Raw genomic sequence first — 19,839 nt, forward strand, 5'->3', positions numbered from 1 at the left:
TCGATTGGATATCACGACCGGAACGGGTAACGTAGTGTTGAACCATGGAGGCGACTACAAGTAAAGCTACGTGGATATGCACACATCAACGCTGCACTGCGGTGGGACACGACGTGTTCAACTCATCATCATGGCTGTCTATATTAAGGCGGCTTTCAAGTCATGCCGCATTACTGTACATTTTCCGCGTCCTCTAGCATCCGCACACGTTCAGCCGGCCAACAGCTGGGTCGTGGTCGCTCACAACATCGGCGAAGCGACGCCACGAGGAGACGTGGATGTGCTCGAGCTTGGCCTTGTCGTTGACCAAAGAAGGGCTGATCAGCATGTGGTCAAGCTGCTGGGCATTGCCGTCAAAGACGTAGCTGTAGCGCTCCGTAGCCGGCAGGCTGTGCTTGCTCAGGCTCGTCAATTTGTGCTTCTCGGTGAGGAGCTTCATAGGCGCGACAAAAGCAAACTCGTTGAAGTCGCCAGAGACGACGATGCGGGCCTTGGGATCCTTGGCATACAGAGTGTCGATGAAGGCGCCGATGCTGCCAGTCTGGAGCAGGCGCTTGTCGACGCCGTTGTTGATAGGAGGGCGGTTATCGCCGTGAAGGGTGGAAGAGCCACCCTTAGAGCCGTTGTGGACGTTGATGGTGAAGAAGGGCTTGGTCTTGGGGCCCTTGATAGCGCGCCAAGAGGCGGCCAGAGGCTTGCGACTGTTGGCCCAGGCAGCGTCGTTAGCTACATCGATGCGACCGGGGTTGAAGGACAGGGCGGGGCCGTCAACGACGACAGTCGAGTCGAGGCTGCCGCCCTGGTTGGGCTTGTAGACCTCGAGGACATCAGGACGGTAGAGGTACTAATCATAACTTATCAGTCACTGCTTCAAAGGTCATCATCACGGGTCGACTCACCGCGGTCTGAATGTTGCCTCCAGGCTGGCCACCATCCTGGTTACGAATGGGGTCAACGTTGAGCCACTCGTAAACAACACCGCTCTTCTCCTCGATGGCGGCAGCGAGCGTAGCAAGAGTGATGTTGGCGCTGACAATCAGGTCGTTGGTGGGGCCGTTGCTGTCCTGAACCTCCTGCAGGAAGATCAGGTCAGGAGTCTTCAGGTAGTCGATAATCTGGTCAGCGACATCGGGGAGGTGCTCGGAGCCTGGCCACAGGTTCTCAACGTTGTACGAGCCGAAGGTGATGCCTCGGCAGTCGCCGCTGCTCTCGAGGGTGGTAGGGCTGGTCTCAGCAGAGGACGCAGACTCAACCTTGACAGCAGTCAGGGGCAGGATGCGGTAGAAGCCGAAGGAATAGGTGACAACGCCGGTGATGTCGGCAAGCTTATCGCCCATCTTCGACTCCGGGTTGCGGGTACCATCGAGGGGCGAGCCGATGAGGACGGTCTCAGGGTTAGCGTCTACGTCCGTGATCAGCCAGATGTCGCACAACGTAAATTCCAAGCTCGAGTCAACTCACCCTTGTCAAGCAGAGAGATACCGCCGTGCTCGTTGCGACCGGTAGCAGTCCAGGTGCCGAGGACCCAGGTGTCGCCGAATTGGTTGGGACGGGTCACGCCGACGGGGGCCTTGACGGTGACGAGCTCGCCGTTGAGAGCCTCCCAGAAGTCCAGGCCGTACTTGGTGGGCTCGAGCACAGGGTTCACAGCAGAAACACGACGGACATCGTTGGGAACGGCAAAGACATCACCGCCGTCGAGGCTCGTGTACTGCTCGGTGGGCGGGCTGGGAGTGTCCTCGCCAATGACATAGGCGACAACGGCGTTGTTGCGCGAGACAATCTCCACGTTGCGGGGCGTGGCAAGCTCGGTCAGGTAGAGATGGGTGTTGGTGGACCTAGGGCGTTGCGTGTCAGTTATGCTTAATCCTAGCGGGGTTTTGCCCGCTCTAAGGGTCAAGCACGCACCTGAACTCCAGAATGGTGCCGTCAAGCTTGATGATGTCGCCAACAGCAAGGTTTGCGCCAACATTGCGGTCAAAGACGTAGACGGCCTCAGAGGTCAGGTCGTCGTCGTCGGGCACGGTGGAGCGGATCCAGACACCGTTGGGGCCCTTGGCGAGGACGAGGCCTTCAACAGCCGTCACATTCTGTCCCTGGAGCGGTGACAAGAACTTGTTGCCGTTGATCTCGGCAATGGTGGTAGCCGCAACGGCACCGGCGAGGGAAAGAAGGGTGGCGGAGACCTTCATCTTGGAGGATCGAGGAGATCGCAAGATGGTGATGCGAAGGTCAATCAACAACGAGACGACGAGGAGGAACCTGCAAGAAGGGACGGTTTCTCGTGAGATCGGCGGCCTGGAGACTCATCTAGGAACAGAGTCCGGGGATGCTACTTGGTATTTGTATCTGCCAGCGCGGCCCGCCTTGCATCAACCCTGACCTAGGTACGACGGACCCTCATGATGGGGCGGACAACTGGGAATGCACACCAGCCAGATGGGAGGGCGGCCATTTCCGAAGGCAACGGTAGCACGGGGACGGGGTTGATAGGCCTGTCTCTGATCGCAGAGAGGACATCGGCGACGGGGATTCGTCAATGGATGTGGTGGTCCAGCACAGGACGGCAGATCCAAGAGATGGAGATGGCCGGCAGGTCCCGACATGGGTAGGGGTGTGTTATCAGCTGCCCTGTTAGAGTGCGCGGTGCCTGGCACGTTTCCTGCGAGCCTTGGGGAGAGAGAGAGAGAAGGGGGCGATCAGGACGGGCAGAGGCTTGAAGAGCGCGTTGCTTTGCCTGCATGTCGAATAGCGCGTCGTTGGGCCGAGCCCCGGCGTGTTCCTCATCGGGAAGGTGAGGGCCTCGAGGGGGGAGGGAGGGGGGTTCGCATGCTGGAGAGGCGAGCACTTGGAGGGTGACTGGGATCTTGATCTTCTCCGCCGTGGAGACTTCCCCAGTGGCCCAAGCCGTTCTTAGGAAACCATGCTTGGAAGGTTATCTCCACCAATTACGAGGGGTCGTAGTCCCTCGGATTCGAGACTGTGGAGGGTAGAGCTGTCGGTTGGCGGCAGGAGAGAGATGAAGATTGCTACTCTCCGTGGCTGGTTGGACGACGATTGATGGAAGTCGAGATGGAAATAAACCATGTTGAAAAGAAACGACTTGGCCTGGAGATGATGGCGCAGAAGAGACAAGACGGCAGCCGGCACATGCCCGCCACTTCCTGGTCCTGCCCCGCCATTTGCTGTGGCTCGGGTGGCCCCCTGTACGCCATCCCCTGTAGCGCAAGTCATGGCCCCCTGGTCCGCTGTGGTTTGGAGGGTAAAAATGGTAAGAGTCCCCTATCGCGCGGGCCAATGAACTCTATCACGTGTAGAGTTATCAGTCGAGGCCCCTCTCCACGCCCTGGCGCGGGCTCTTCCTCTTCTTTGCCTGGGCCCATAGCTGAATGCAAGGAAGACGCTGCCAGCATGTGCCCGACCTCGGACGAAGGCAGCATGCCTCATTCCTTTCCCCTGCACATCCGGCCTCCACCGAAGACCAAAATCATGGCAATGGCTACGGTCTTGTTCGCGCTTCTATCAGCGGAGGAGATGACCTCCCTCATGATTACGTTCTACCGTACTTATCGACCAATGCCCCGCCGAACCGGGTCGGTTTCTGGCCTTATTCCTGATTAGGCTCGGCCCGGGACCATGCTACTACCACAATCTCTCCAATATGGATATCTATCCCTCGGCAGGAGATGATCCTCACAAGCTCACCCAACCCTTGACTCGCTGAATACACCACCTATCGACCGTTGCAGCAGAGAACCCCCAACCGGGGAATGCGACCTGCTCCGACTCGTTACCATCCCGCGATCCTCCCATGCAGCTAGGAGGATCTGCCCTCTCCGTCAGCGTGGTTCTAGGCAATGTGGCACACGACCACGAGCCTGCCATCCTATCTCTTGCATATGTAACCCCTCTGAAGCCGGTTAGGCCGTTTTTCTTAATCCACACTAAGATCTCGAGGCTGCGCAGTAGGACGAGTATACATGGTGTTGCTGGTTGCCTCGATTTTCTGGGACAGCTCTCCTACACTTGACTATGACGCCTTTGAGAGTGATGTGCTGCCGACGATGGATCATGAAGACGATGAAGTTCAAGTATCTGGAAGGGCCCCTCCTTGCCTCTCTGCGTCCCCGTACGACAGAGCTGGATTGGAAGGGACAGCCAGCTATCGTAGGTCTACCATTAGACTGCGGATCTGACCTGCAGAAGACCTCTTCACTGTGCTTCCAACCTCAACTTAATATTTTCTCTCCCCTTCGAGACTAGAACACTCCGCCTGATGTTATGCCCTCCATTTGGCCCGGAGACTTCACCTTGAACACTTGGCTCTACGACCTTCTCACCCGCTGCTAAGCATGGATTTTGTTCCTGCAACACAGCCACGCTGTCTCTACAGGTTGGGCGGGGGTAGATATGGAGGCTCATTGCATGCCCGGACGGGCATGCGGTTTCCTTCACACACGGCCTAGCTGGAGTAATAGATGCGGCAGTCTGGTTCTTTCAGGTCCTAATTTTTGGGCGCTCCTACGGTTGTTATTTGAAGACCGTTCAAAGAAGCGGTACGTACGAGGCAGATAGAAATTGAAGATATGATGCTTCAGTATTGCTCACGGCAAGTGGAAATCGATGTCGTATTCCTGACCTTGGTCGAAGCACACATAACGAACTCAACAGTAGCGTTCTAGATGCACTCAGCACGGCCGGCACTCGACCACAACAGGGACAAAAGCTACGAAAGTAGATTCAATCCCAAAGTAAGCTGTGTATACCGCTGCTGTTGAATTTGATCTAGTCCTAGTCTCACACAGACCTCTTTTCAACATGGACTTGAAGGCAAGTACCTAACTCAAGGTTGATGCTCGCTAACACTTCCAGATAAGGTAGCGTCTTTTACGAGTGCTCAAGCTGGTATGGCGTCATCACAGGCGCAAATGGTGTTTTCTGTCAATGTAAAAATGTACCAGCACATAAGAAGATCACAGCCAGCATACATCATCGGTGGAGAACAAGTTGATAGGAGACATAGACATTGAGAACTTTAATCATGGCACCCATCATCTACCTGGTCCGCCACGCCGAGGCGGAGCACAACATTTCCAAAGACTTCACAATACGAGACCCGCCCCTCACTACAGTCGGCAAGGCCCAGGCATCGACTCTTGCTGCAACTCTGCCCGAGATAGCCTCCATCGCCGTCGTTATCACGTCTCCTCTGACGCGTACGCTACAAACCACAATCGCCGGCTTTCCGCACCTCGCTCGAGGGGGTGAGGCGGGCGGCGCGCAGCTCATCATCGATCCAGACCTTCAGGAGCGCAGCAACCTTCCCTGCGACACCGGGTCGGAACGTGCAGAGCTGGAAAAGGCGTTCCCGCATCTCGATCTCGGACATTTGGGGGAGGATTGGCTGGTCAAGGAGGGTCTCTATGCTGCTGATGATGGAGCCGTCGCGAAACGAGCGCAACGGTTCCGCGACAGGTTGCACGATATTGTGACGTCCCTGAGTCAAGGAGGAGATCGAGATGGCGGCGAGGGACGCGGTGCGAACATAGTCGTAGTCACGCATGGCGTGTTCATGAAATTCCTCGCTGAAGACCAGTCAATTGATCTGCCCAAGGCTGGATGGAAAGCATTTGGACTGGGCAACAGGGAGGGCGGAGGGGCTGTGCTCGTTGCGCAGGAGTGAAGCCTCTCGTCGAATCGTTGGGACATCACGGCCACATGAATCGGGCCTCAGATACGTCCCTCGAAAGCCTTCAGGGTCTGATCGTCTCAGCTTCTGAATCAGAAGGCCTTTCGGAAAAGAGGTAGCGCTAACAGGCTTTTATCCCTTTGGAAGCGAGAACGACCTCAGGTACAACGGCACGTACTGGGCGCTCCAGATAGTATGATAGAATTCGGCTTCCGGACTAGTTATATGGTGTCGCTTGATCGCACTACTATCTCTTTGAAACCGAATTCGATCTCTGTAAAAGAAATACGTACTAGAAGGACCTCATCAACATAGCAGAAATAAGCTTCACAGTCAATTAAATCGTAAGAATAGCTCATAGTACATTCATAATCAACTACAGTATTACAGGACATCTAATGATATCAGACGTAGGGTATAGAGTAAAGTTATAGGTGGATTATATTTGCATGAAGCAAAACTCCAGGTACTAACGAGGTGGTGGAGAGAGGCCGCGCCAAACCTGCTTACGAAGGCGGTATACGGCTTGTGGGCGCTATTTGTACCGAGACTGGATTCGGTTTCAAAGGGTTACCTTCACTTCTAAGCGTGTGGGGCACACCTTTGAGGCTCCGCGCGCCGATTGATTGTCTGACCCAAAAAGAAAAGAAAAAACCCCAATAAAACATTTCATTCGGCGTCTACCCCTTCTCGCCCCGACGTTGACGCTTCAGCCATCCACATAGTGCCCCTCGCCAAAGTCCATGTTCGTTACGTACAGCATCAAAGTACTGAGGGACATGTAACATCCAAAAAGTCAGATCTTTGTCTTGGATGCGGAGGCGAAGGCTCAGTCGCTGCCTGCCGCAACGGTAGTCTCTCTAGGCCGTGGCCGTTGCCGCCACTCATGACGAAGTCTGCATGACTGGCTGCGGTGCTCGATCTTCTAGACCTTGCAGGTACATCATGTGTCTCCGACAAGCGGGGATTTCGCCTCTCTTCTGCTGGCACTCGAGGGATCCCAGGTGCAGGGTTGGGTTTGTTCAGGATCAGGCCAACCATCTGTTTGTTGAAGACGCCCTGCCACTTGCAAAGAAAGGCGGCAACCTTGTAGGTCCGATCTGGATCTAGGTCTCGAGTTGCTTTATTCTTCACCGCCATCATGTCGGCGTGAATGGGAACGTACAAGGATCCGAGGGCGGCGAGAACAGCGGTGACAATAGAGGACCACTGGCCTTGAAAATAAGAGTCAGACCTGCCCATTATGATGGTAGTCAGAAGAAACAAAGTCGCAAAGAAGAGTGAATACCTGCCTATGCTGGACAATGGCTCAGTCTCGTATAATAGCTGAGCGGAGTGGAAGTTGCGCTCCCCAACAGCAAGCACCCCTAGGCCGGCCCCTCCAAAAAGAACAATGTTGAGGATTGTAACGACTGTCTCTCTGGGGATGCTTTGCATTCGGAGAATGTGTTTGAACGCCCCACCATGCCTCTCCTCAAGGTCTCGGGTCGTTGCGTCTTGTGCAGGTCTGTGGGCCGTGGCTACACCTCCATGCATGAAATCCATTCTGCCCTGACCGCCAAGTTGCCTCTCCTCGTCTTGGGCACCGTCGCGGGAGCTATCTGCGTCTGTTTGGACGCGGAGCGTCTTCTCGCGTAAAATTTTATTCATCATGTACAGCAAGCACACACCAGCATGCACGCAACAGCCTGCCGAGAAGAGGGTTGCCGTGTGAAAATTGAGCGATTCGGGTGCTGGGATAACATAAATATTGTTGGCAGCACCGCGCCGCAGAGCCGAAAATGGCCCATCTGCCGCTGAACAAGTGAGGCCGCAAGTCGTGCTAGGGCCGTGGGGGAATCGAGCAGAACCAACGAGATCGGCACTCGTACTGTCGGTGAGGTGGCAGTCGTGAACCTGAGACCGATAAAATTCAATGGTAAGGCTCAATAAGCCTGTCGATCTGGATCAGCTTCGTGGAGAACGAAGAAATAGCGTATCAAAGAGCAAAGAGAGGATCAGAGAGACTCGTCTCAAAAGCAAGGTAAGGGGGAAAGGAAAAAGAAATTTCACCTGCCAAGTTCAGGCAAACCCAGACAAAGATGGTATTACGACCAGGTGCTGCGAAGTAAGTTCGACTCACTCGCGCAGCCACAGGCGCAGCGAGGATACCAAGAGAGCATAACTGAAATGCCCCGAATATATCCATATCTGTTGCCCCTGGGACGTGGTAGGTAGGGTATTAGCGCTACCAACACATGGCATCCAGCCGAGATTTGACAGTGTAGCTTACCATCGACATGATTTGCCGCAAGAACAATGCCGTGAAGGGAGGCAACGATGGGGAAGAGCAGGGTGGCCGCGAGAAATGTGTTCCTTAGCCACTCTATCTTTCGGGCAATGACGCACGTGACGAGGAGAAGATAGAACCTGGGACGGCATGATAAGAGACTGTAGGTCTATCGCTCCCAAATCTGGTAACTAATAGAGGTCGGACCGGCCCGTGACTTGGATACATATTCTGGAAGGATGAGGGACCTTTGGCGGACGGGCGATCGGGGAATGGTGACATGGCTGGCGCATATGTACTTACAGCAAACGAGCTCCAAATCCATATTGACCTGAGAGCGGCCAGGCACATATGACCTGCAGATGCGAGACAGAAGCAAGGTTAGAGTTCTCATGAAGGCCTGACACAGATGGGCTCGTGTCGTCGTTGTCGAAGCGTGGCACGATCATGGCGTGGAGGGCAGAAAAATGTCAGCATAAAAGGTGGGAAACGGAGTCGCTGATGGATCGAAAGAAGGGTTGCTAGAAGGAAGAACACATAGAGGCCAATACCCAGACCACGTGGAAGAAATAGCGGACGACATTGGGCAGCCTCCATTACCTGTCTACCGCACCATGGTATCGGGTAGCAAGATAGGCAAATTATGGGAGGTAACACAAGGCTGTGAAATATGAGCCGGCGCGGGCGAAGAGGCTGTGCGTCTGACGTTACCAACACCTCATGCACGAGGTGCCTTATGTATCTCACTTGCAGCTACATTGAGCCTGACCTGCCATGCCGTGCGTCACTGGCTGCCCAATAAAAGCAGGGACGCCCATGCCTCGAACTTTCCGGCCTTCCGAACAGCCCATACAGAAAAGGAAAGGTAGACTGGCGGTTCACGTGTCTTCCCCCCTCCCAAAGGCCCCAACGACGGCAGCCGCGGGCGCATAGATTGCGGCAGCAAGAAGACTTTTGCCGGTCATTATCTTAGAAGAACAGCCCCGCGGCTGCCCAGCAAGTGAGGATGGGTAGATTTTCCCCGCCTGCCACTCGTGACGTTCGAGTTTCGATCATCAACCGCCTTTCAAGTCTTTCCACAAGCCCGAATACCATATTGCAGGTTCAAAATGATCGGAGGCTCAGAAAAAGACGCTTTGAGCATCGATACGGAGGGCATCAGAAGCTGGCGTGCAATTGTTACCCTTGTTGTGTTTGTCTTGACGAGTAAGTCTGGCGATGACGAGCTCCACTGGTCGGAGGCAGGAGCCAGACGCGGGGTATCAGGCAGCGTGACTGACATACCGACTCTAGACGTTAATGTCCTGTGCTCATTCCATATCACGTTTAGGGTGCCGGTAGCATGGTATTGTGGTGTAGGTGACCTGTCCGCTTGGCTCAGAATATCAGAGCCAAGAAACAGACGCGAACCTTCCGTCGGTCCCAGCTCTCTGGAACAGGGCAGCCCGACAAGTAACCTGTCGGCCTCAGAGTCGAGGCAAGGTCAGGTGTCGGCAAGCCCTAACGGTGGATCAACTCCGACGACTTCAGCTGGAGGATACCTCGGGTCCTTGCATTACGAGCACGTCAAAGTCAGGTTTCCTATGAATTTCGTCACGGCTCCCATCATCGCGGATCTCTTCCTCCTCGCCATTGGTGCCATTGGCGGGAAGGAGATCCGCCAGGGTATTCTGGGCGCCAACAACATCTCACCTCTCGACATTATGCTCTTCTTCATCACCTTGGCCTACATTGCCATCTCCATAGACGCCTCGGGACTCATTCGTTTTCTCGCCTTCAAGGTCCTCCAATGGGGAGGCAACAACGGCCGCCGTCTCTACCTCTACCTCTACGTGTTTTTCTTTGGGCTCACGACGTTCATTGGAAACGACCCTGTAATACTGAGTGGCACCGCCTTTCTGGCGTACATGACCCGCGTGTCCAAGGATCTGTCCTCTCCTCGCGCTTGGATCTTCTCCCAGTTCGCCGCTGCCAACATTGGGTCTGCCATTCTCGTTTCGAGTAACCCTACCAATCTCGTCCTTGCTGGCGCTTTCGGCATCAAATTTATTCACTACACGGCTAACATGGCTGTGCCGACCGTCATCACGGCCATTGTCCTCTACCCCATCCTGCTGTACTTGGTTTTCACGGAGCCCGGATTGATCCCTAGGCGCATGGCCATGTACCAGCTGCCAAGTCACTTGAGCAACGTGCCGCCTGCAAATCCCAACATCCCAGCCGCCAAGGATCTAACCGTCACCGAGCTGAGCCACTGCACGCCGAGGGAGGCTGGACAGATAGCGAGCGCCCAGGAAGGCGAGTCCTCGAGGGACTTGCTGGCCCTCGAGGAAGTCTTGAACCCATTTCTAGACACCAAGTCGGCAATCGTTGGATCGGTCATCATGGCCACTACTTTGATCACGTTGCTGGCACTGAACGCGGCGAGTACAGGCACCGGGGAACATCCCGTATTCTGGGTCACACTCCCAGCCGCATTTCTCATGTTTTGCTGGGATGTCGGCTGTGGCTGGGAGAGCCGGCATACGACCAGAGAGATTGCCAAATTCGGCGACAAGAAGCGCCTCCAAGCATTGGCTGTACAACAGACGAATCCCGCGCTAACCATCACAACGCCTTCCGAGCCCGTAGGACGACAGGCAACGATGAACCCTTCCGACGAGAAGGAGAGCCAGCCCGCGGTCGCTGATGGGCAGCTTGTGACAAACCCAGAAAGTATCATTTCGACAATCCACGAAGCAACCCAATGCCCCGCCAGAGCGAAAGAACAGGGAGCATGCGATCCTGAAAGAGAAACTCCAGGCAATGCGCCGCATTTCAGTCATGCCGAGCCGTCTCCCGCGTCGCGTGATACTTTCGGAAGTGAAGATTTCAAGGCTGACAACATGGACACAGAGTGCCATAAGCGACCTCAAACACTCGTCGGTTCTTGCAGAGAGTTAGTCGATTGGCTTCGAGCCACATTTCCTGCCACCATGGCCGTCTTCTCGCATCTTCCCTTGGCGCTCATCCCTTTCGCCTTTGCCATGTTTGTGCTCGTGCAAGCGCTGGTGTCGAAGCACTGGGTGGCCACGTTTGCGTACGGATGGAAACACTGGGTCGACAAGACGGGCGTTGTAGGAGGTATCGGCGGCATGGGATTTCTATCTGTCGTTCTGTGTAATGTGAGTGTCTATCGGCGAGAGCGCTTTGTCTCCACACGAACAGGGTAGTGTCGAGGTCTGACATATGCGTTCTTGATAGTTTGCTGGCACCAACATCGGCACTACGATTCTCTTGTCGCGCGTCATCCAGACATGGGAGGAGATACATCGCGTCAGCGGCTCGCAGATCGACAGCCGCACCTTTTGGGCCACGGTGTACAGCATGGCCATTGGAGTCAACTATGGTGCCTTTAGCGCAGCGTTCAGCGCATCGCTGGCCGGGCTGCTGTGGCGCGATATTCTGGCGAGGAAGGAGATTGAGGTCTGTCCATGATTGTAGGTTTGACGGTGCTGATCATACAAGTCTACATCACGCCAGATGGGACGGTGAATTAAATCACTGAAGCTCGGCTGTCTTGGGCGGCTGTGCAGAGGTGAAGTCGCTTGAGGGATTCCAGGTCGAACTCATGTCGTGACACGATTCGTATCAGGGTTCGAACTCACAGGAAGGAGCATCGCCTCCCAAATGGTCTTGGCAAGGGGAAAACTTTCATGGTGCAATCAATAATGCTGAACATATGCTTATGATAGCACAGAAAGTCTAATGCGAAAAATGGCCCTATGGGATTCCGGCGACAAGGGAGCTTGCGCGTGTTCGTGGGCGTCGGGATTCCATGACATGGTGCCATTGTAGTTGCGCGATGATGCCCCACGGGGATCCCCGCGAGATTTGAACCTCCCCAACGTGCCACGCACGGGAAGACGACACGGTTGCTGCTGGCACCGCGCAGTTGTGGTCAGGCGAATGGACAGCGCCTGATTCGACAAGGGAGGTCCCGATTTGCCGATTCATGGAGAAAGGGACGGACCTCGCGCTTCGCGTTTCGCACCGCGGGGCACACGAGGTGTAGGTTCCCTAGAGCGTGAGGGGTCCGAACTGGGTCCCTTGTCTCCAGTCCCCATAAGGCGTGTCTTGGGCTGCATATCTGGAAGATGCGGCGGCAGTTGGGGTCGGCTAAACGTGGGCGCGGACCGGATGGGCGTCAACACACGATCACTCCATACCATACTCTGCGTCGCCTTTCAGGGCCCTCCAGCGGTGTCAGCCCCCTGGATATACGCTTAGCCGGCATGCCCCTCCCGAGTCCCAGGACGATCGAAGCCGCGCCCAGCTTCCCCCCGCGGATTGCCGAGCTACGTTGCCGCTACCGTGACGGGCTGCTGCGACGATGAGAATAGGCCTCGTATGATTCGTGGCCACGGTGGAGGCGCCTCGAACTGTGGCCGCCACGAGTTCGGCAGCGGGGGGGAAACTTTGGGGACGTTGCGAAAGCCTGTTCGGCATCGCGCCCGGCGAAGCTTTGAGCCACCGAATGCGATAAGTAGTCGGTCTCGCCCCTGGTTCTCGGAGGAGGGAAGAGCCATTCTTATTCCATCAAACACCTTTGTATGTCCTTGCCGGCTCTCTCTCTCACTACGCCCTCTCTCCCAGTGTCTCCGAGTCGCATCATTGTCCCGTTTTGAGATACCACCAACTTTACGGCACGCCCACAGACAGACATTCCCACAATGGCAGCCAACGGAACCGCCAACGGCCACACCAACGGTCAGGCCAAGGGCTCGTCCAAGTTCGACCCCAACTTCACACAGCATGTCATTGATCTCATGAGCCCCGAGACGGACCCCCGCCAGCGTGTCATCCTCACCTCTCTGATCCGCCACATGCACGACTTTTGCCGCGAGGTCGAGCTGACGCAGGACGAGTGGCTCACGGGCGTCAACTACATCAACTCGCTGGGCCAGGCCTACAAGAAGAACCGCAACGAGACGTGGCGCGTGTGCGACATTCTGGGCATCGAGTCGTGCGTCTTTCTTTTCCTTCCTGTCTTGTCCTCCGTTTCTTCCCTTTCTGCTTCGTGCTGCTCCCGGACCTCCAGACTAACGAGAGAAAAGGCTCGTCGACGAGATCAACCACACCGTCGAGATCCCCGACGGCAAGGCGCCCACGTCGTCGGCCATCCTCGGGCCCTTTTGGTCGCCGGAAACGCCGTTCCGCGACCTCGGCGCCAGCGTCGTGCAGGACATGCCGTCGGACGGCCAGCTGACGCACTTCCACGGCGTCATCCGCGACGTCGACACGGGCGCCGGCATCCCCAACGCCGTCTTCGACATGTGGCAGGCGTCGACCAACGGCAAATACGACGCGCACGACCCGGAGAACCAGTCGCGGCACAACCTGCGCGGCAAGTTCCGCACCGACGCCGCGGGCCGCTTCGACTTTTACTGCCTCAAGCCGACCGAGTACGCCATCGACACGTCGGGCCCGTCGGCGACGCTGCTGCACATGATGGGCCGCCACCCCTACCGCCCCGCCCACATCCACATCATGGTCACGCACGACGACTTCCTCGGCGTCACGGCCCAGCTGTACCCGCGCGACGACCCCTACCTGTCCACCGACACGGCGTGCGCCGTCAAGGACGACCTGCTGCTCGACTTTACGCCGCTGACGGGCGACAAGAACGGCGCCGTGCTCGACTGCGAGTACAACGTCACGCTGGCGTCGAAGAAGTACAAGCCCGAGATGACCATGCTCATGGGCAACGCCAACCAGGACAACTTTTAGGGAAAGGGGGTTCTGCGTGGTGGGGTGGGATGGGTTGGGAGAAGGCAAAACTGCATGCATTGGATGTAAAAAAAAATGACGAGCCATGTTTTTTTTTTATTAGTTATGCATTTTGGGTTTATTTCCAGTGGTTCAAGTTTTTATTGGTTATGATTAATGGACTTGCACTGTCAAACAATACCTTCAAAAAAGCTGTGGGCGTTCATCCCAATGTGACACTCTGGGGCACGATTCGTGATCGTGAAGATGTACCGAATGGCCAGCTGAACAATACGATCTGCCGCTGAAGCCAGACACCAAACGCCAGCGCCCATCCAGTTACAACGGACCATGGCCAGCTCGTCGTGGTGATCGAAGACGGATCTGCTGGTTCGCATCACATATCACCCGTCACCATCAAAGAGGCAGGCCAAACGACCCCGCATTTCATCCTTGTCCTCAGGAAGCCGCGACGCAGACCGTCATCGCGAGACCTGGGGCAGGAGCATGTGGGGCTACGTCTTTCTCCAACGAGGAAGAACATTCATCCCCCTCTCCTCTTGGCGGCCGACCTGATCCTCCTGAATCATTCCAACCCGCTCCAGCTACCTTACCTACCTTGCCTCAACTACACAAGGTATTTCAGCCTCAGACAGACATCGCGAACAAGGAGCGCAGTGCCCTACCCGCCGTTACGCAGACACTCTGTCGTGCGACGCCGGGTCGAATACGGGAGACAGGCGCTGTCGCACAACACATATGCCTTGATTGAACAGGCCATGCTTCCCACGGCTACCGCGAGTCACATCTGCCGCCGCATTTCCCGATCATCCATCCCAGGTGCCCCACACGTCCCACACGAGGAACACCGAAGGGGCGGGAAAAGGAGGGGGAGGGGCACCAGGGAAGAACCCAAGGGGTCAAAGTAATACCAGGTCGCCCGGGTCCAGACATCTGATAGCATGATGTCAGGTCCATTTCCTCTGATCCCAATCCCGGCTTACACCGACCGACGCCGCCCCTCCGTTTGCCGGTTCCAGCGTCCGAGGTTCGTGTACTTTTTTGCCAGGCCCGTTGTTGTTGTTGTTCGCTTCGACATTTCTCTTTGCCATCCTGTTCACTCTCTCTGTCGTGTCCCTTGGCTGGTTGCTCCGTCATCGGCTGCCTGTCCACTCGGCTTTCCACTCTCTCCTTGTTCCTCTACTGACTGCCAGCACCACGACGCAGCTCATGCAATCCTTGACTTCGTTCCTCGTCCGAAGCAATCACACCTTGGCGTCGGCCAGCCGACTGTCTTCTTCTCTTCTCACAGCGCACCCCAGCCACGCCTGCCGAGCCTTCTCGACGACGCCCAACATGCCCGTCCATCACCTCATGATAGGCACCTGGACCCCTCCGGGTGCCATTTTCACTGTCGCGTTTGACGATGAGAAGCTCACCCTCGAGCTCGTTAAGCGTACCGAGATTCCCCAGGACGAACCCATCTCCTGGATGACCTTTGATGTTTGTTCGCACGTGCTGCCACATGTTCGCACCTCACTGACATGCCTCCCAGCACAAGAAGAAGAACATTTACGGCGCGGCCATGAAGAAGTGGTCATCCTATGCCGTCGAGTCACCAACGTCCATCACCCACACGGCCTCCCACCCCATGACCCATGAGCCCGAAGCCTCCTCCGCCTCGACCAACACGCGCGCCATCTTCCTCCTCGCCGCGCAGAAGCCGCCCTACGCCGTCTACGCGAACCCCTTTTACAACCATGCCGGCCACGGCACCGTCTACGGTGTCGACGAGGCCGGCACCCTGGCCGCCGACCCCGTCCACCACTTCCCCCTCGACCCCCACTCGGGCATCCACGGCTCCGTCTTTGACCCGACAGAGTCCTACCTCTACTCGGCCGACCTCCGCGCCAACAAGATCTGGACCCACGCCAAGGACCCCGTCACGGGCGCCCTGACCTTCGTCGACGGCCAGGCCGCCCCCGACGCCGGCGACCACCCGCGCTGGACCGCCATGCACCCCTCGGGCACCCACCTCTACGCCCTCATGGAGGCCTCGAACAAGATCCGCGTCTACCGCATCAACCCGACCACCCACGTCCCCGAGTACACGGGCGCCCACTACCCCCTCATCCCGCCCGGCATCCCCAACCCCAAGACCATGTACCGCGCCGACGTCTGCGCCCTGACCCAGTCGGGCCGCTACCTCTTCGCCTCGTCGCGCGCCAACGACTTTGGCCTGACCGGCTACATTGCCGCCTTTAAGCTCCGCGACGACGGCGACATCGAGCGCCAAATCTGCCTCAACCCCACCCCGACGAGCGGCGGCCACAGCAACGCCGTCGCGCCGTGCGACTGGTCCGACGAGTGGGTCGCCATCACCGACGACCAGGAGGGCTGGCTCGACATGTACAGGTGGCAGGACGAGTTCCTCGCGCGCGTCGCCCGCCTGCGCATCCCCGAGCCGGGCTTTGGCATGAACGCCATCTGGTACGACTAGTCTCTGCCTGGCCGGATCGCATTCGATGCGGAGGTAGGAGGTAGATCAACGGATAGAACAGATAAAGATGCCATAGAAGAAGAAGAAGAAGAAGAAGAAGAAGAAAAAGGTTGTAAATTGAACATGGAACATGAACTCTGCTATCCCGGCCCCTTCACCCCTTTCCCTAGCTAGGCCTGTGTCCCTATTGCCATGCCTGCACTCGAGGTTGCGCTCCGCCTCTCAGCCCTTTCCTTACCCCCCGACAGCCCTCATTTTGTACATGCCGCCTGCGCCCGAGGCCCAGAACCCTGATCCTACAGCGAAAAAAGACAAGCACATCTAAGGCTTGCCGCCCTTCTTCTTCTTCTTGTTCTTCTTCTTCTTCGGCCCCACCAGCGTGCCCTCGGCGTTGGACGGCGCCGTCGATGGCCCCGCCTCGTCCGCAGCCTCGGCCTCCTCCGACTCCTGCGCCGCTGCCGCGTAGGATATGCTGTCTTCCTGATCGCTCTTCTTGGCCGGTTGCCTGGTGCCCGACGCCGCCGACAGCTTGGACTCGTTGTCCGAGTCGGAGCTCGCCGCCTGGATGACAATCTTGCGCACGCCGCTGCTCGTCTCCACAATGTTCTCGCTGATGCTACCGCTGCGAACAAGCGTCCTGCGGCGCGGCGTGACGCCGCCGCCGCCGCCGTCCTCGTTGGCGCTGGTGATGCTGCCGCGGCTGCTAGCCCGGCCGTTGTCCACGGCGACGGTTAGGTCCGGCTTTGTGGTCGACGTGGGGCTGGTGTTGCTGCTTGTGCCGGCGCCGGCCCCGCGGGGCTCTTCATCCTTGATTGTGGGCATCTGGAGCTCGGGCACGGCCTGCGTCGTCTCCAGGGGGACCAAATCGTCGTATTCCTGGGCGGCGAGGCGCGCCTGGGCACCGCTCATGCCAGCCCCGACATAGCTCTTGCGTACTGCGTGGACGCCACCTTTACCTGTGAGCTTGGGTCGCGCGATGAGCGGCGTGTTCTCGTCCTCAATGACCTCATCGTCCAGAAGACGAGACTCGATCAGGTCGCCGGCCACGGAGGCGGGGCGACTCCTCTGCGCAGGAGGTTGCACAACGACTTGTCCGCCCATCGCCGTCTTCTTAATCTTGACCGTCGTCGATTTGGTATCCCTGGGGTTCGTGTTGCGGTTTGATGGGCCAAGGTGCTTGAGCTGGCGCTTGATCTCCTCGAGATTGGCCTTGACCGGCACCGTCGTGGCCTGCATCCGTCCATCGGGGCCTGCCGAGCTTCGGCGCATCAGGAACGTTGCCGTCTTTCCAGGACTCGTAGACATGTTGGCGACGTCACCTTGACCGCCAAGTGAGCTGATGCGCTTATCATGGGGCTCTTCGTCGTCGCCAACGTCAATGAGCTTGCCGTTTCCGTTCTCGTTCGCGCGGTTGGCCACGTCCTCCATGTCCTTCTTCATAGGTCGGGCTTTGGGGGCCGGGGTCAGACGGCGAATCGCCTTGTGGACATCAATGTACACGTCTGACTCGTCGATGATTTCCCTGTTCAACTGTTAATTGACGCTTTCCAACATGATGAGAAGGTGTACCTACTCTCCGATAAGCTCCTCGATGACGTCCTCAAGAGTGACGACACCAAGCGCGCCGTAGTCCTCACCAGGAGACTCAGAAACCAATACCATGTGAGACTTGCCCTCCTGGAAGAAGTTGACGATATCGAGACAGCTGGTCTCGGGGCGCGTCTCAGGCAGGGTAGCCAGAGGGAAATCCTTGACCTTCCAGGCGTCTTCGGGGTCGTACGTGATGAGAATCTTGACCAGGAGCATGCCCACAAAGTCTCTGGGCTTGCCCGGCGCATGAATGGGGATTCGAGAGTAGCCTTCCGATAGGATTCGGTCCATGGTCTTCTCGTCGAGGACAGTATCCTCGGCCATGGTGAAGACGTCGTCCATAGGCGTCATGACAGTTTCGACAGACTTGTCCTTCAGGTCGAGAACGGCGCTGATGATGGTGACCTCGTCCTGGTTCAGACGCTCGCCAACCTCGCCAAGGGACTTGTGCAACGTGACGAGAGTCTTGAGGCCACTCTTCTTGTAAATGGTACCGTGGTCCTCGCCGAGTGCCCAATCGAGAAGCTTGGCGGTGGGCCAGGCGACCGGGGCCATCAGCCACATCATGACAAGCACGGGCTTGGCCATGATACCGCCAATCTGGAGGCCGTAGCGGACACAGATGGACTGAGGCACCACTTCACCAAAGATGACGATCAGCACAGTACTGCCAACAACAGCTGCCACACCACCGCCGAGACAGCGATCGAGAACAACGGGAAGAGTCTCGTTGACGATAACATTGGACAGGAGGAGCGTGACGAGAACCCAGTGCTTTCCCTTCTTCAACAGGTTATAGACGCGTTTCGCGTTCTTAGACTGAGGTTCGTACGGGTCGCCGGCCATGACCTGAAGGTATATGCTGTCCTGACCCATCAAACTGGCAAGAGTTAGCGACATGGCGCAGGAGATGAAGGATGCTGCTGTACGTACGCGATGGTCAGGCCGGCAAAGGCGCCACCGAGGAGGACAAGCACGAGAGAGACGATGAAGAGGACGGTTCGGGTGCTACCCGTCTCCTCGGGCACGTCGTCATGATGATCTCTGATGCCCAGAGGCGCGCCTGCAACAGAGGAGACACCCAGGGTGAGAGCCTTGGCCAGGCCAATTACGCCCGTGCGGACGATGCCGAATGTGCCAGAGGCATTTCCGGGTCGCGTTGATGACCTCGTGGTCATCATATGAGGGTGCTGTGCGAAGGGCGTTCGTTGATGGCGCTGTGGATGTTGGAGAGGAGGGGATTTTCTCGACCGAGGCGCGGACGGAAATAATACTTGCAGTCGGACGCCCAAGGTTGGGAGGAGGGCAATAGGGTTCGTCTCGAGGTCGTCGCGTTCTCTCAGACGTGAAGGTGGCGTCGAGTCAAAAAGGGCTGTGGCGACACTTTTGAGGGGGTCGGGAAATTGGTTCGTGTCAGTAAGGTGTTACCCGGATACCACGAGCCCGATTCGCGAGAAGCCAGATGCGTAGCTCGGGATACTGAGGAGCAGGTCGACGAAATCGATTGACAGGTGGACAAGGTGGGATGTAGTGACGAAGCCGAAGCTGGCGGCGACGTTTGGATTGAGAGATGGGTTTTCGGTGGGCAGGAAAATGAAGTCAGAGCAAGCAGGAGAGCCTAGAGCTGCACTAGGACGGAGCTACAGGCCGCAACGGGTCGAGAACTGGAGCCCAGACGAGGGGGTCTTTTGATGACGCGCGATTGAACCCCCATAATCATGGAAATACGTACCAGTGATTGGCGTGTTGGAAGAGCTTTGCGGCTGGGGCACGGAGCACAGGCGAACGCCTGGAGGGGACCCCTGCTTGGCAGTGCTTGAGCCTGGTACGGGCCATCTGTGTGAGGCACCTGGAGGCCCCCACCAAGCCCAGAGAGCAGCAGCAGAAAGCAGATCAGACAGACACACCACAGACCATCGGACATTGCCCGAGCCCCAGAGGGAGAGGAGGACCCAAAGGCCAGGCAAGTCAAGTCGATCAATGACCAACACCATGAAATGCAGAGACTCGGCTGAAGAGTCGGTCTCTCATGGGCCTCGCTCA

The 19,839-nt window shown here is 57.0% G+C and overlaps 7 protein-coding genes across 7 annotated transcripts; 4 read left to right on the forward strand and 3 right to left on the reverse strand.

Moving 5' to 3' along the window:
- Nucleotides 1-193: 193 nt before the first annotated feature.
- Nucleotides 194-2,192, reverse strand: D7B24_004792 (uncharacterized protein; the record flags this gene model as incomplete). Its single annotated transcript, XM_028638957.1, has 4 exons — nt 194-844; nt 900-1,402; nt 1,462-1,838; nt 1,909-2,192. 4 exons carry the CDS (start codon nt 2,190-2,192, stop codon nt 194-196), a joined length of 1,815 nt encoding a protein of 604 aa, XP_028496498.1.
- A 2,849-nt stretch (nt 2,193-5,041) lies between these two features.
- D7B24_004793 (uncharacterized protein) lies at nt 5,042-5,683 on the forward strand (the record flags this gene model as incomplete). Its single annotated transcript, XM_028638958.1, has 1 exon — nt 5,042-5,683. One exon carries the CDS (start codon nt 5,042-5,044, stop codon nt 5,681-5,683), a length of 642 nt encoding a protein of 213 aa, XP_028496499.1.
- Nucleotides 5,684-6,451: 768 nt separating this feature from the next.
- Nucleotides 6,452-7,970, reverse strand: D7B24_004794 (uncharacterized protein; the record flags this gene model as incomplete). Its single annotated transcript, XM_028638959.1, has 4 exons — nt 6,452-6,923; nt 6,978-7,559; nt 7,812-7,888; nt 7,962-7,970. The coding sequence occupies 4 exons, from the start codon at nt 7,968-7,970 to the stop codon at nt 6,452-6,454; spliced, it is 1,140 nt and encodes a 379-aa protein (XP_028496500.1).
- A 1,571-nt stretch (nt 7,971-9,541) lies between these two features.
- D7B24_004795 (uncharacterized protein) lies at nt 9,542-11,435 on the forward strand (the record flags this gene model as incomplete). Its single annotated transcript, XM_028638960.1, has 2 exons — nt 9,542-11,122; nt 11,202-11,435. The coding sequence occupies 2 exons, from the start codon at nt 9,542-9,544 to the stop codon at nt 11,433-11,435; spliced, it is 1,815 nt and encodes a 604-aa protein (XP_028496501.1).
- A 1,235-nt stretch (nt 11,436-12,670) lies between these two features.
- On the forward strand, nt 12,671-13,727 carry D7B24_004796 (uncharacterized protein; the record flags this gene model as incomplete). The annotated part of the gene is made up of 2 exons (XM_028638961.1): nt 12,671-12,963; nt 13,055-13,727. 2 exons carry the CDS (start codon nt 12,671-12,673, stop codon nt 13,725-13,727), a joined length of 966 nt encoding a protein of 321 aa, XP_028496502.1.
- Nucleotides 13,728-15,062: 1,335 nt separating this feature from the next.
- Nucleotides 15,063-16,206, forward strand: D7B24_004797 (uncharacterized protein; the record flags this gene model as incomplete). Its single annotated transcript, XM_028638962.1, has 2 exons — nt 15,063-15,209; nt 15,262-16,206. The coding sequence occupies 2 exons, from the start codon at nt 15,063-15,065 to the stop codon at nt 16,204-16,206; spliced, it is 1,092 nt and encodes a 363-aa protein (XP_028496503.1).
- Nucleotides 16,207-16,527: 321 nt separating this feature from the next.
- D7B24_004798 (uncharacterized protein) lies at nt 16,528-18,977 on the reverse strand (the record flags this gene model as incomplete). The annotated part of the gene is made up of 3 exons (XM_028638963.1): nt 16,528-17,728; nt 17,780-18,676; nt 18,730-18,977. 3 exons carry the CDS (start codon nt 18,975-18,977, stop codon nt 16,528-16,530), a joined length of 2,346 nt encoding a protein of 781 aa, XP_028496504.1.
- Nucleotides 18,978-19,839: the final 862 nt, after the last annotated feature.

This window comes from Verticillium nonalfalfae, assembly GCF_003724135.2.
Source record: "Verticillium nonalfalfae strain VnAa140/NRRL 66861 chromosome Unknown scaffold_28, whole genome shotgun sequence".
Taxonomy (NCBI): domain Eukaryota; kingdom Fungi; phylum Ascomycota; class Sordariomycetes; order Glomerellales; family Plectosphaerellaceae; genus Verticillium; species Verticillium nonalfalfae.